Source organism: Necator americanus, chromosome X (assembly GCF_031761385.1).
Source record: "Necator americanus strain Aroian chromosome X, whole genome shotgun sequence".
Classification (NCBI taxonomy): Eukaryota; Metazoa; Nematoda; class Chromadorea; order Rhabditida; family Ancylostomatidae; genus Necator; species Necator americanus.
Window position 1 is genome coordinate 25,817,519 of NC_087376.1, and position 15,577 is coordinate 25,833,095.

General features: G+C 40.9%; 2 protein-coding genes across 3 annotated transcripts; both read right to left on the minus strand.

The window, feature by feature from the left end:
* Positions 1 to 5,741: 5,741 nt before the first annotated feature.
* Positions 5,742 to 5,972, minus strand: RB195_025517 (uncharacterized protein; the record flags this gene model as incomplete). The annotated part of the gene is made up of 1 exon (XM_064213696.1): positions 5,742 to 5,972. The coding sequence occupies one exon, from the start codon at positions 5,970 to 5,972 to the stop codon at positions 5,742 to 5,744; it is 231 nt and encodes a 76-aa protein (XP_064069577.1).
* A 4,236-nt stretch (positions 5,973 to 10,208) lies between these two features.
* RB195_025518 (uncharacterized protein) lies at positions 10,209 to 15,468 on the minus strand (the record flags this gene model as incomplete). Of its 2 annotated transcripts, XM_064213697.1 has the most annotated exons (10): positions 10,209 to 10,372; positions 10,450 to 10,577; positions 11,550 to 11,761; positions 11,848 to 12,020; positions 12,182 to 12,358; positions 12,826 to 13,129; positions 13,242 to 13,397; positions 13,481 to 13,601; positions 13,800 to 13,865; positions 15,281 to 15,468. In XM_064213697.1, the coding sequence occupies 10 exons, from the start codon at positions 15,466 to 15,468 to the stop codon at positions 10,209 to 10,211; spliced, it is 1,689 nt and encodes a 562-aa protein (XP_064069579.1). The 2 variants fall into 2 exon arrangements, with proteins under 2 accessions (XP_064069579.1, XP_064069578.1); XM_064213698.1 differs by lacking the exons at positions 13,481 to 13,601; positions 13,800 to 13,865 and having other exon boundaries at positions 13,242 to 13,333; positions 15,291 to 15,468.
* Between the last annotated feature and the right edge of the window lie 109 nt (positions 15,469 to 15,577).

A 15,577-nucleotide genomic window follows, 5' to 3' on the forward strand; every position in this document is an offset into this window, starting at 1 on the left:
GTGCTTAAGCATGTACTCTTAAACATCATTACATGTTTTCTCTGCAATGAAATTTAGGTGCGTAATTGTTATTTTTAAGCATATTTCCTCAGTAGAACTTCGGAAAAAAAGTCCTCAGAAAAGATATTGGTTACAGAAGAATAAAAAATCACAATCTCTTAGTTGTTTTTTTTTTTACTTCTGCGAGAAAAAGGTACTACACCTTTAAAAAAGTTCAGAAGAAATATTTCCAAGGAGAATGTGATGAGTTAGTGATTTTTGAATGGGTTACAAAAACTTTCAATCCATCTGTATAAGGGCTGATCAATTTTACTGCTTTTTAAAAATAAAGGTGAACATACTCATAAAGGATATTGCTCTGCTTAACGCACGACTAAAAGTAACCTCTCTTATCAGGCATTTCGCATACATCCACATAGTTTTTGATAGTGGCTCAGTGGCAGAGTGCTTACCTATCAGGTGGGTGGCGCTATTTCGCTTTTCAACGAAAGTGGAAAGTTTTGCATCTTTATGGAGTATTTTTGTGACACATAAACAAACACACAAATATACACGGACTAAGCGCATTTTTATATACCATGATGTATGCATATATTTGAATTATGACTTAAACAGCTGGTGAATGTTGCGATCTAACGTGGCTATCCAATTCTTCGCCGAGGTGTGTCTCTCCTGCACACATCAGAGCGCATCTTGTTCGATCTTCAGCTATAGCTCGCATGGAACTTATCCATTCGTGGCTATTCCATAATCTGCGAAACTTTATGTCTCGACTGAACCGCCCGTCAACACCAACTGTTCTCAAGTCTTAATGTCCCACATCCCTCCAAACGTATCGTTTTCGACAAAGTCTTCCTTCCCATTTTGACTTCAGGAGCATGATCAGGAATAATTGGGCAGGACGATCAGGCAAACTACTCATATCCTGACCAAAAACAGAACTCATCGAACAGTTTGACGGCTGTCCGTCCACCCTGACTCCCGTTGAGGTTCTTGAGGAGACCTACATCTGCTTGCATTTATCGAGGTGGAGTCGCAGTCCATGGGCTGGAGCTAGATTCGATACAAGGTTGAAAACATGTTGAATTTTCGTACTGCATTCCGCGAATATAACAAAATCGTCGGGATACTCGAGGTTGACCAAGGAACGCCCAAATGGCGCAAGAACCACACCATTGGGATGCCCCTCATCTGTTCTTCGCATGACGCCATCGACGGCGAAGTTGAACGGGTTCATCAAATACATCATTGATATTCCCTATAATTCCTGGGTTCCATGATATATATATATATATATATATATATATATATATAGCTTCTTCTGCAGAAAAATTAGGGTAGCGTGCCTCCACAAGTCAGTATCCTTCTGTTAATCCATATTGAACGAATGATCTTTGCCAACTCACGAATCCCAGAAGGAGGAAGGAATTCCAGCATTTCCGCGCTAATTCCTTCGTCTCTGCCACATCTTTCTCTCTTCATTCTTTCTATGCAGATCAGAACCTCTGTCGGTGGCTCTTCGCTGACCGCGATGTATGTACATCTTTGGGCGTGCAGGAGTTCAGGAACTCACGGCGCTTGTCGGTTCACTAAAGTGTTGAAATGTTCCCTTCAGATGGGCAGGGTTGCCTCCCTGACAGCGACTTCGTTGGCAGTATTCAGGACGGGCGAACACCTCTTCATTTTGCTCCTATGCTTCCTCAGCAGAATATAAGCTTTTCTCAGATCCTTGTCCTCCTAAGCTCCTTGGCCCTTGACGTCTAGTCGTTCTCACGATCACGTGTTAGCTGATGACGCAACCGCAAACGCAACGCAGATGGTTCTATTGGATGAATTAACCAGTACTGCGGGCAACACATACAGAATTGTACGTGGATATTGTCTCCGCAGATCCAAAGGCAAACTTCTTCCTCGATGCTAAAACCGGGATAGTTTTCATCGCAGCGTCCTGAATGCATTTAGTGAAACAGTGAGCGTCATCAACTCTGTTGATGGTTGATCGACAATCGCTGCTGGAAGTTCTTTCTGATTGCGTTATGTTTACTTCATGGTATGATATTATTTCCAACACATTTGTTGTTCAAGTCCCATCCCTGCGTCAACTCCGACCATTACCGTCTGCTCGCTTGGTATCTTGGATATCAACGTCTTGACTTCACCATAAAGTCTTTGTTGTAGTCCTCAGCGGTTTTGGTAGGCTTTTGAGCACATACAATACAGACTTTGAGTCCTCTGCGGTTGTGCAGGGGTATTTCTCGAAGACGTTCATCCAGGCCCCTTAACCGCTATTACCCTAAAATTTTATGTTTGGGAACTTTGCTTCAGCAGGTGTGATATTTCTCTGCTATTTCTTTCTTCAGCAAGCCTAAAACATTCGTGTTTTCATCTCAAGACACCGGTTGAGTGGGTGAGTTAGTTCACCAGTTTGCCGAATTATCGCTGTGAGACTTCGATCGAAGAGGGAATCTTGCTGATTGACATGAATGAGTCCTTGATTGAATGTGAATGGATACCACAAATATCTCAATCTTGCTTATACTTTGATAACTGCACAGTTGTTACATCCCTTTCTTTACTCTAGGTGGATCTTGAGAATTACCCAGGTCGGAGTTGTGAACGGAAGTGATCTCTGTTCGCTGTATTCCTTTCTTTTATTCAGTCTTCTTTTCACTATGTACTTACCGTATTTTTTATATCTTTCCTTGTCACATCCTTTTTGGTACGAAAAGAAACAAAAGTGGTGAATAAATAAATAGACAGCACTCATTTGTATCTAGAACTTTTTTTATTATCGATCGCCTTCATTCGATTCGTCTCTGTTTTCTTCCTTTTTCTCAAGAATTCTAAGTATCACTTTCAAACCCTCTCTTTCATCTAACATTTCAAGTTTCATTTATTTCCATGTACCTTTTAAACATATTTCTCAGACCTTGAGGATGGAGAAAGAGAGGAGAGAGAAAGGCATTTGACTAGATCTCTAAAGTGTATGGTCATAATTGACGCTTCGCATCTCGTAAACAGTTCATGTCTTTTAAGCAGTATTCAATATCTAAAAATCATATAATTTACTGGAATTTTCTAAGCAAGAGATTTTCATCTAGAAGGAACTTCCTTAGAGCGAACAGTTATTCTCAAAAACGTGTACGATTTTGTTCTGAATGGCAATAGCGCAGAATCTATAGTCGGGTCAAAACGAAATGAAGCACGATGTAGTTGCACGAGCGATCGCGCTAGAGCAACACGGCCTTTGACCGCTCGCAGATAGCCTGCGAGCGGTTGTTTTCATTCTTTTTACTTTCTTTCTGATTTTTCGTATTTCATGTTTCTTTTTTCGTAGTTTTGTTATGTTTGCTGTAGTTGCTTTTGTTATGGAGATCTATAAAAAGATAAAACATAAAGTGTTTGGTGTTAGTCAATCCGCTTAGGTTGCGACACCACGCCCACTTCAATTCACAATCGTTTGGGATTTGCGAATGTATAACTGGTCTATACAGCGAATTGCTGCGACTAGTCGATGAATCAAGTCAGTGTTTTTGCCTTCCTAGACAATTCTGGTCCCAATTTATCGACCTCGGAGGAATGAAAGGTTTGGTCTGCACTATGCGGATTCGAACCTTCGACCGTGCAGAAAGCGGAGCTCCTTGCTGAGTGCGCTACACCCACCCCTATAGATCTATATTGTATCTGTATTGCTGCTAAGTTATTGTATTGTTTTGTACTTATTTTCAAGTTATGTTCTTTTTTTGTTTGTAAGGAAGGAAGGGTAGGCGAAGAAACTAAAAAAGAACATTAATATAAAGTTAATACGATTTTGAACCAATATTCAAAGACAACACATGAACAAAAGCAGTACAGTAACTTAGGAACAACAGAGATGCAATGTAGATCTCTTTATCAAAAGCAAATACATCAAACATAACACAAATGCGAAAAAAGAAACATAAAAGACAAGCAAACCAGAAAGAAAACAAAAAGAACGAAAACAAACAAAAAATTGCCGCGAATATCGATTCTGGTGACTTCATTTGGTTTATGATCGCTTGCAGGCCGTCTGCGAGCTGTCATAAACTGCGTCGCTCCAGCGTTCGTGCGAGTACACCGTGCCGTGCTTCACGCCGTTTTGACCAGACTACACTATTGTTAGGAATACTAATGGATTAGCGTAGCATGTGCAGGGAATATCAATTTATTTCTGTAATTCTGCAGTTCCAAGTGTAAAAACGAGCAGGAAAGCCTAAAAATAAGCGTCCCGTGCTGATCACAGACTAACGTTAGGTTCGAAACAATGTCGATCAGCAGGTAACTGCTCCAGCATTCATGTTTTACATTCAATTTCTCAAAGTGCATTGAAGTCTCGTAGCAGAACTTCTAGAACCTTAAACACAGAAGGTCGTGCAAAGGAATTCTCTCAAAAACATGATCAGAAGTTTTTAAAATACATTATTATACTATAGAAATATATACTAAATACATTATTATATCACTATAATACTATTCCAATACTATCTTTGCAGAGTACTGGTGGGCCAGAACCTTCAAAATGAAAGGAATACAGTACAATACAGAAAGCTGGGTGGCACTTCTTGCGGGCATTCTTTGCCCTGAAAAAATCATCAGCCGATAGGTGCGAATACCGTGTACGAAAATCAAGGAGACTTTGAAGGCGAATTACTCCAATATGTTCGACTCGATTCCTCCTGAAGCTTCCTTCTATTTGAAATGATTTTTTCTTACCGTACATTGCGAGTAAACCGTTCGGAAATCCGCGTAAGAATATGGTTCAAACTTTGAGTACATAAGAACACAGCCAAAATTTCGGCTATACACAGATTCTGTTTTCTCTTGCAAATTGATCTGGGAACTTTTTCGTGGAAGAAGATAAAAGTGAATAGATGCTAGGGCTTGGATTTCGAGTGGTGACGCAGATTATGCCAAAACGATGCTCATTTTCTTTCCAAAAGCAAATGATTTGAAGTAAGACAGATTTGTTAACCATAACTTCGAGATCCACCTTTACAATCAATTAAGTAATATATTAGCTGGTTCAAAAATCATGCGCGTTTTCAAACACTCGTTTCCAAAAGCAACTCAAAATCAACTTTTTCAATCGAAATAAGAACCACTACAGTTCACACATCTTTGCCAACGAGACGCAAGTTTGCCAATTCCCGCTTCCTAAAAGTCCGAGCTTTTGGAGTCCACAGGCCAAGAAGTCGTTTTCGGCATCACTTTGTTCTTGGAAGACCGTTCCCCTTAGGCAGCTGTCCAGATGCTTGAGAAAGTGATAGTCGAGTGGTGATAGGTCTGACGAAAGCAGTGGGTGAGTCAGAGTCTCGTAGCCACCCATTCAACTTCACCGTAGCGTCACCTATGAAATGTGTGTCAGGCATGTAGGATGTGTCGTGTAGGAGAATCGGGCCTTTCTGTTCACTAACATCGGGTGAAGAAGTTGGAGTTTACGGTGCATTTCCTACAGTTCTTGGCAGCACTTCTCGGCAGTGATGGTCTCGACAGGTTTCATGAAGATGTAATGAATTACACATGTAGCACGACACCCCACGTTCAGCATGGTCTTCTTCATGTGCATTTTCGACTTCGGGAAGTGCTTGGAAGAATTATGCTTGTCCATTCATTGAGCAGGATACTTCCTGTTGCCGCAAAAGACCCATTTCTCACAGCACGTGTTAATACGGTCGATGCATGGATCGTCTTTGTCGCGGAACAGAAGCGTTGAGCAGATGTCAAAACGGCGGCTTCTCTGGGGCTCGCTCAATTCGTGCGACACCCACTACTTCAACTTTTTCACACTTCCAATATTTTTCCAAATGGCGGACGACTGTTGAATTGCCAATGCCTAGTTCTTGAGCAACCTCTCGTGTTGTTTTATGCGGATCATCTTCAATGATTGCCTTCACCAAATGGTCGCCAACTTCAAAAAGACGGCCGCAATGCTCCCTATCTTCGAGGATCATATCGTCACAATGAAACCTTTAGAACCAACACCGTACCAAGGATCCGGTGGTGCTTCCCTCACCCCAAACGGCGTCGATGTACAGAGCTGTCTCCGCCGCAGACCTGCCCAGCTTGAACTCGTAGACGATTTGGTGAAAATCTTGCCCGGACACATTATATTCTACGTTTTGGTACTGACCAAATACTGATTTTCGCTCTAAATCGCTTCAGCACTAATAACCACAACGAAATGCATTATAAAGCGTTGTACGGCTTTTAGTATTAAAGATGAGTGTAACCGGCAAAAATCTATCGTGAAGATAAAGTAAAGAAAAACGCGCGTTATTTTTGCACAAACCTAATAGTCAACAATATCTGTCTAGTATGTACTGTTTTTTACTTAAACCCGAAACGAGGTTGTTATGTTCTCTATTTCTGGTTGACGGATTCGAAGAACGAAAAAGGCAAAGCGGAGTGTTATCTACCTAGGTAAACCACCTAACTATCTCACAACAAAGATTCTGAGTTAACTTTTTGAGTGATTAGGTTAGAATAGAAACTTCTAACAAGGCATCACCCCACGAATCTGAGGTGGGTCAGATTTCAGGTGGAGTATTCGTATACGGGATGGGAGACTATGGAGAGGAGGTGATTCCGTCCATTTGTTCCTAATTGCCGTAAAACACGGCCCGGAAGATACGGCTTCAGGTGTTTTGGCGCACCATTTTGTACAAGAGGTTCGATTTGGAGCGCGCCAGTCTTGTGCAGCGCCGCATCTTCCGGACCGTTTTTTACGGCAATTAGCAAGAAATGGACGGAATCACCTCCCTCTCCGTAGTCTCCCATCCCGTATACGAATACTCCACCTGAAATCTTCACCACCTCAGATTCGTGGGGTGATGCCTTTAAGGTTACTATATCCGGTGCAATTACAAGAAAGATGATTGCACATTAGTATGATTATAAGCAAGGAGCAATTGTAGAGGTACTACCTAGCAATTTCTAGCGTACCCTCTTATGTAATCATCCATAGGACCAGGTGGTTGAGTGAACTCAAGTGTCGTTAACCTAAATCCTAAAACGAGTGCAACGTTGATTATATCGGAGAAACCGCTAGACCACACTACGTTTGCGTCACAGAACACGTGGACGGGAAGAGGAAATCACGTGATGTGCGGCATTGTGCGATCATAGGTTGCGTCACCACAAAAGAGGCCATTTCGAAGTCAAGATCACCATCTTACAATGAACGAACACAAGCAAGCCATCGGGCATGTCAGGATGTTTGTGTGTAAACCCTAAGAAATTGACCGCAGAGAGACTTCTCTTGAAAACGCGGGAACTCGTTCCTTATTTAAGTTTGTTGCTCGAGTTGCTCTGACAATCTAATCATTTGACTAGCAGGCAGCAGCTGCATAGCTCTTACCAAGCCTCAGGTACCCTCCAAAAGTTTTTTTAACCACATGGATCAAAAATAAGGCTAGAAAAATTAGAGATAAATGGGACATTCGATCGCGTCAGTCACATTCCACTTCACTTTATGCGGCTCCAAAGTAGGCGAACTCCCTGAAACGTCAGTCAGAAATAAGAATTGAATTAATCGGCCCAGATTAAAAACTCCATATGCTGAATTGACATCATGCCTATGTTCACTGAAAGTCGAAAATGGCCACTACTTTCTAATTCTACTGTTTAAACATGTCGTTTTCTTGTTGTGCAAACTATATCCCCGACAATATATTGCCAGAAACACAAACGACGTAAAACGTGTTATAACGGGGCGCCGCGACGAGTCCTCGGTAAGGCCTTAGTTTGGTCGACGAGAAAGTTCTTATATTTATAACAGTAACGAAATAAAAGTACGTGCAGTGAATCAGTGATGGAATTGCACTATACAACTCTTTACGAGCGCCAGATTGATGAAATCCACTTCACGGACTTTCATATCGGATTTCATATCATACTGTCACAGGATCGTTCAAAAGCACAACTCCACTTAGTGGAGACAACACAATCGAGCGTTTCTGGCGCCATTGTGGATGCAAAGTGTCGTCTCGTAGGATGAGCTCCCGAAACTCTGACTTCTGTAATTGTATTATATTGATGTCTCTGGCATTTTCTTTGTCATCCTTGAAAAATATGTCTCGAACAGTGTTTATTAGTAAAAAGAACACAACGTTGTAATTTCTTGCGACCATTGCATTTAACTAAGAAACAGGTATAGTATTTCGTCGTTCTTTCAAAAAAAAAAAAAAAATTGTACCAAACGAATTTGGTAACGCAACTTCGTCTCATTACCTCAGTAAATGTCTGTTTGAGACATCGTCACAGCATTCGACATGCGGAAAACTTGAAGAGAGGAAAATTTGTCAGAAATGCGTACGAAAATCCTGTTTTTTCCAAGAATTCGGGAGTTTCATACTTGACAACTGCGATTCTCTTGATATAGTGGCGACCCTATTTATTGTGACATGCCGACGGAACAATGAAGATCAGTCATCAATGCTGTCATCTAGAATTTACCAGACCGCAATAAATCCGCAGTGTTAACAAAAAGTTTTAAAAGATTGTGATTCGAAATATGCTGGGGACTGATCCGCCGATTTCGTTTCTTCATCTGTAGAAAAATTAAGTGTAAATACTACCCACTCCTCGAAGGAACTCTGTGAGACTTTATCTCATAGAGGCAATTGGAATGAAACACACCATACTACAGTAAAATCGCTATTCTCCGACAAGACGAAAGATACGATACGCGTCAATTTCGTCTGAAAATATCGTAAAATATACAAAATATGAAAATATTTGAAGTTTTGCGATGAATCGAAAAAAAAAATCCTTTGTAAGATCGCATAAAAAGTCTTCATCTTTACAGAGTTTAAAACTGACCGCCGCTGAGACATATAAAAGTTATATAAAATACAGTTATAGTTATATAAAATAACAAAACAATTTATAGTACAGGAATGGTTCTCTAAAGTGGCATGTCGGCGGAACGTACACTTCATCCAGTAACGATTTAGGAACCTTCAAAAATCACAATAAATGATAGAAAACACCGTTTGTAATTTTAGCTGCCAAAAACAGAAAATCCTGTTCGGCTAGAAAATCAAGAGACAAGGACATCCTTCAACAAACAGTTTTTTAAATAGCAGGTTTTGTAAAGAAGAAGTTTCTAAGCCGCTAATGTCGGTCGCTTATAGAGCTCAAAAATGATACACATATTTGAACTCTTTGTTTCCGCCAAATTTTCAACATCTTCAAAGCTACGGGATTGTACCTGTGAGAGATACAAAATTGTTCGCAAGAGTATGTACATTACGAATACGTAACCATTATTCCAGTTTTCAAACAATATATAAACGTCAAGAGTTATATGTCCTTGTGGCGCATTTATCATGGATTCAGCTTTTCCAATGGGTATCCGCTGATAATTCTTCCAAAAAGTATAGAAAAAGTCAGTTTCAAGAGTTCTAATTACAATCGGTAAAGCTCCCTAATGCGAACCTATGGATCTCCAGCTTTTAGTACAGAGATGAAACTGAGACAAGTTATGAAAAAAGGCAAAAAAGATCCGATCCGAGAATTAGCGATTGTACTGTACCATGGAGTAGAACATGTCATGTAACACTTTCTCCTTAATTTCTCAGTTCCAGGCAACCAGGGGAAACAGACAAGCGGTCCAAGCATCCCCATCTTAATAATAGAGACCGTAAATGAGACTTCCTTTCAATCTTTCTGGGAATGGATTCTAGATTCTATATGAGTCTTTTCTTTTCAATCCTTTCGACTATATCTACGAGAAGCTGTGGTTTCCAGAGAAAAAATATTTGAAGTTTAGAATAATTCGGAAAACAAAACAACACGAGCAAACTCTATGTTTATTATGTAAAGGACTCTTCTTTTTTCAATTTTTCAAATCACATGCGCAGGTTACAGATGCGCTTAATTCCAAACTTAGAACAATTCCACTGGAGCTAGAATATAGTAGCACATGTGTTTCAATTCTTTTCGTGTAAGTTCGATAACAAACTAATTACTACTGCTGTAATTGTAATCAATGTTTGGTACAAGAACGATACGAGCTATACATGCGCATCTTATCTTATCACTAACGAAGATATGAAGGCACTATTTTACATTAGCATAGGCACACGATCAGTATCGAATTGAGATAAATTGTAGCAGTAAAGCGGTACTAATGAGTGTCAGATTGCAACTTCTTATCAGTACAGAGCATTTGGAACGTTACGAGATCAGAAACGTGTCACATCCTGTTCGATGGTTTTTATCGACCCGTCCTCTCTTTTGAGCCCAGCTTGGATGGTCTCGTACTCTCGTCGTTTGTACTTCGGCCAAAATAAGGCAACAAAGAGAATAATCGTCAGACAAACACATCCAGCCCAAATCATATATGGAACTAAAGAAAAAACTCAGTACAGTGGTAATTACATTTCATACTAAAAAAAATATTATCGTGAATATATTTTCACCAACCACTCCAAGTTACAACAGTGTTCAGATTCGAATTGTTATCAACACATGTCTGAGCTGCTAGGTTATGAGGATCCGGTTTTCCAGCAAATACGTTTGTAAGGATTACATAAACAACACCTTGAATTTGTCTGAAAAATTATCAGATAAGCTGAAAGCAATTTTTTTTTCTGAAGTGTATTTTGGAAGAAGGGGATTGCCAACCAGAATGATGCAAGAGATCGTAGAAAACGAAGGATTGTACACTCTAGGTAAGAAAAAGCATCGTTCATTATAATTTTGAGAAATAATGAACTCATATAAAACCGTATTATTTGTGATGTCAAATCCAATACCATACATAAAATTTACGCTGATTTCCAGAAGAAGAAAATTCCCCTCGCATCTACCCAACTCGATAATCTTGCAAAAGCCTTTTATAATCATAGCGAAGTCTGATCTCTTCCTACCACACATCTATAAAATACTAAGTAGATCACGATCAAAAGGTGCTATGTAATCTACGTAGCCAAAAAAAAAACTTTTTTCCTTTAATTTCTAGACAATCAATACTACAGCTTTCTCATGTGCGGAATCTATTCTAAAAATCAATGACATGCCACCTGACGTATTTCTCACTGAGCAAATATCAATGGATCTATCACTCTTGCTTTCTAAACAATCAGCTGTTTACAATACATTTCCAAAACACATTGACACAGTGATTAAAATAAACAGACAGAGTGCAAGAATGTATTCACTCAGTATTTTCCAATCATTTCTTTTGTATAAAGTTATCACGTGTTGATTCACCAAGCAACTTTTGGTAGAAATACATTCTGAATGTCTTTTCCATTCCTTTTTCCTCATAGAGAAAATCATCTTTAAAATTAAACATCTCATCTCTAGATGTGTAGAATAGTACTACAGAACATCACAAATAAGATGTACAAATCTTGGGATGTTTACTACGGCAGGAAATTCCTAGATGCGACAGTTCGGAGTTTATTCCTGCAGTGAGGACCAAAGAAAAGCTTTCAGTACAGGAACCCCGGTTAAGCACTTCTTCTAGAATTTCAAAACCACCAGCTACAGAGGCTAAATTGATAAACCGTTCCACTTACCCGATCATAATAATTAATCCTGTAGATGTTGCTTCTGCAACTGGAAATGTAGCTTCAACTCCCATTTCAAGACCAATAGGATATATAGAAAACCCAAATGTACCAAAAAGAAATAGGGATGTGACCACCCAGCCTTCTACATCTTCAAAATTTATGGATATCGCCAGAGAGCATGCGGCAATACCAGCTAGCAAAAAGCCAATCTTCATTGTCTGCAAAACTGCACTATGTTTTCGTTCTTCAGCTTTTATTAGACATCCTGTAACACGTCTGGTAGGTAAATGTACTTAATTATGACCTTCTCAAATTCTCCAGTCTTATCCACGTATATTCCGGCAATGGCAGCACCAACAAGTCCACTCATAATCAGAAGAGCTCCCATACCACCATTAAACTGTGGTGAATAGCCCATTACACAAAGAGCCGGTTGGAGATTATTGTACAAAGCATTGAAGAGACCAACACCACCTCCTACAAAGAAGAAATCTTGTTCTTATCATGTCTGCATTTTCCTAATGCATATTTCGATTCGTTTAGGACATTTCTAAAATCTTATCACATAAGGCTTCCTACAGATTCTTTATATTTCTGGATTCAGTTGTAATAGTAAATCTCAATTTATAAACAATCACCCAAGGAGATGGCTAGCACCAAAAACGTTTTGCACCGGATGCACTTTTTAACTCCAATCCAGAAATCTGGTACTTCAATGTCGGTATCTCTCGATGCAGCAACAGGAGTTGGAGGCTTCGATCGAGTGATGAAAAGACCAAAAAATACCGTTATAGCCGCCAAACCAGCGCATAAACCTGTCTAAAAATCAAAAAAAAAGTTAAGATAGAGTCGAAAGAGCAATTTATCGCTTATGTATGTTCCTTCTGTACTTCGAAATTATCCAACCTCAGTTCAGAGCGTAATGATCTCACCAATGTTCGCAGAAGCTTGGTAATTGTTTTGGTGTGTTGTAAATTTAGGAGGGCTACTAGATGGCTGAGTCTGAGCCATGACAACGTATCGATTCTTCTGAACACACGAACGTACACTACACTATGTCGCATCACACATCACTCGAACTCAGTGTGGACTCTGGGTGCATTAAGTGACGGTTTTTGGTTCAGATTTAAGAAACGGCATATTTGAAGGTAGGAACGTTTCGAAGAACTAGTTATATGGGTAGAATTAATAGTCTATCCATCCGCAAGGACTTTATTTCATTATGACTGAGAATTCTTCTAATCTAAGCGGTAAATTCAATTCTCATATCAAATCTACAAACTTGCCAATAGCGGAAAAGCATTTGGATGCGATTCGTTGATGATCGTTGGAGATATGGAATACATAACAGCAATTCCGATTGGATTTGACATCGATGAAAGTGTATTAGCTATAACTCTCTGATCTGGCGGGAACCAAAATGCGGCCAATTTTGTCGGCAAGAACATGACGAATGGTTGAGCAAAGGCAGCAACCGTTTGTCCAGTAAATGCTATAGGAAATCGTACATCCTTCGAAAACCACTCGCCGGAACCGGCGACTCTAATCGCATTCCCGATAAAGTTCGTCCATACCCCGATATGAAACTGAAACGCATATGTAAACCCTAAATGATCTTTGAAACTATCATTGTTCTATTCAGATATTTGTTGTTGTGATTATGAGATCCACGACTTCCATTAATCTTCAAGCATTCACCGCCGACCGCAAACCGAATCGATCAGTCCACCAACACGCCAAAAATCCCACGGGTATCGACAATGCCATGAATATCACGTTGAACAACAACGCTGCATTTGCATTACCATAGAAATCATTAGTATAGAAAGTGATTGCAGCGTAACTGATCCATGTCTGTAAACCACGAGGCAATTAATTTTCAGGAACATGGCAAACAGAAACGGTGCAATTTTCCACAAAATCATTGAGATACTCACGTTCCCATTGGAAAAATTAATCAAACATACAACAAATAAATAGATCCATCGTTTCTTATACACACCAAATTCGGAGGACATGACTTTTTCCTCAAGACGAAGTATACAAATACAGCATGGTCTGTATGGCTCTCGTACTTCTTATCGCAATTTTCTGTTCCCGCCCATTACAACTCCTTTCATATCATCTTTGCCACAATCCTAGTTTGCAAATAAGCTCTGAGTGAGAGTTCTTCCCTCTCCTCTGCTTTACTTTATACCATACCTCTCTTATTTAGCATGTTTGTATAACGAATCTGAGTCCCACTATTCTGCTGACCTTGTAGTTTGTGATGACTGCGTCTGCAAGCATGAATCCGAGTCAACCACATACGTGTCTGTACTCCTATATGAGAACAAATTCATCATTTTAATCCCAGTCAATCCGTACAGATAGACTGGATAGACTGCCATCTTCATCCCCTGATTCTTCGAAGAGATTTGCGACACATAATAAAATGCGTTCCTATCAAGACAACTTTATATCAACTTATGGAGAAGTTAGTGATGTCAAACAACATACTCCAATACGACTTCAAGTCACAACCGTTTGCAGCTCGTGATAATCTATACATGGAGGAAAGATTTTCGTAGACACTTTATGAACCAAAGAAATTTCAGATTGATTCTCCCAAACACATGAAAGACATCCAAAATATGTAATCTGAATTCTAGGGATCCTTTACTTGAAGGCAAACACTCAACACGTTCTATCCAGCAAAATGTCGCATGATCATCAGCTTTAGCCCCGACCGGCAAGCTAGCAAGTTGTAATAGTTTCACCACTGATGCCACTCTGAACTATACAACCTACTACCTCAACGGTAGTGTAGGCAGTCTCGGACTGAACTACAAGATGGGGGCGGAAGGTCATTGAGTGCGGACGACAACGGTGTCGGCGGTGTTGGGACGAAATAACGAACGTACACAAGTCCGTCCACCTGTAGCCGAGCTTGTGTATCACACTAACGAACACAAGTTCGGATCTACGGGTTGACGGCCAGCGTACACGACGGGGTAACGACAGGAGACGCAATGACCGCCGGTCAGCACACAATGCCACACACCACACTCGCCACGCCCACGGAATCAGCTGCCTACGCTTTATGTGCGCTATCTGCGCAGCCGTCTGCTCGTCTGCGTCGTAACCCACGCTGTTCCTTCGTTTGTCCTTTCGGATCGGAAACGAAAGAGCACACCTGACCACGAGACAGCAGAGAAGCAAACAATTATCGAACAAATGAATGGCCCCCGATCGGGCCGTTACGTTACGACTGCATGCAACGATTCCGTAGTGGTGACTTGAATATGGGATCGCTGTGAAACTAGGTAAGGTCTACACAAGGAACTGGGTCAATCAGTCAGTCCGAGATGTGATCTGCGACATGAAAAGACAACTCACCTCACGGTTCAGCAGCATCTAGCAGAATTGGAATAGAAGGGCGAGTGCGAATATAGTGACAGCACTAGTAGTTGAAGCAGACTAGCGAATATTGTAGACAGTGGCAAGGTAGCGGACTAGCAGCACAACAAAGCAATAGGTGCGGTTGCTGCACAATGAAGCAGCTCCTTGGTGAATGTGGAGGCGAGTGACCATTACAATGATCGGCGGAGGAGGACCAACACAGTGGAGGAGGAACGAACGGAACGGAGCGAGCTGGGATGGGGTGGCACGACCGCGCACCGCCCAAAGTGCACCCCCATCGCTGTTAGGCATTGTGGCGGCGAGTGTGTCCCGGCCCGTGTCAGGCCACCAATCACCATCTTTCACCCTGTTCCTCAACCACATCTTTCTCTTTCCCTCTTCGCTCGCTCGCTCGCACACCACCGCCTGTCGCTGCTACTGCTGCCGACTGCACTTTGATGAGCGGAACAGCTTGCTGCCGCACCTGATTGCAACGCGCCCATGTGCTACCTCGATTCCCGAGAATCAAAACAGTGATCGGCATTCCGACAACTTTGCATGTACATGGTGACAAACAACAAAAGCGAATCAGTATCCGATTAAGTAAATAAGCGCATGGGACCAATTGCTGCACTTCCAAAACCGCAGTTCTT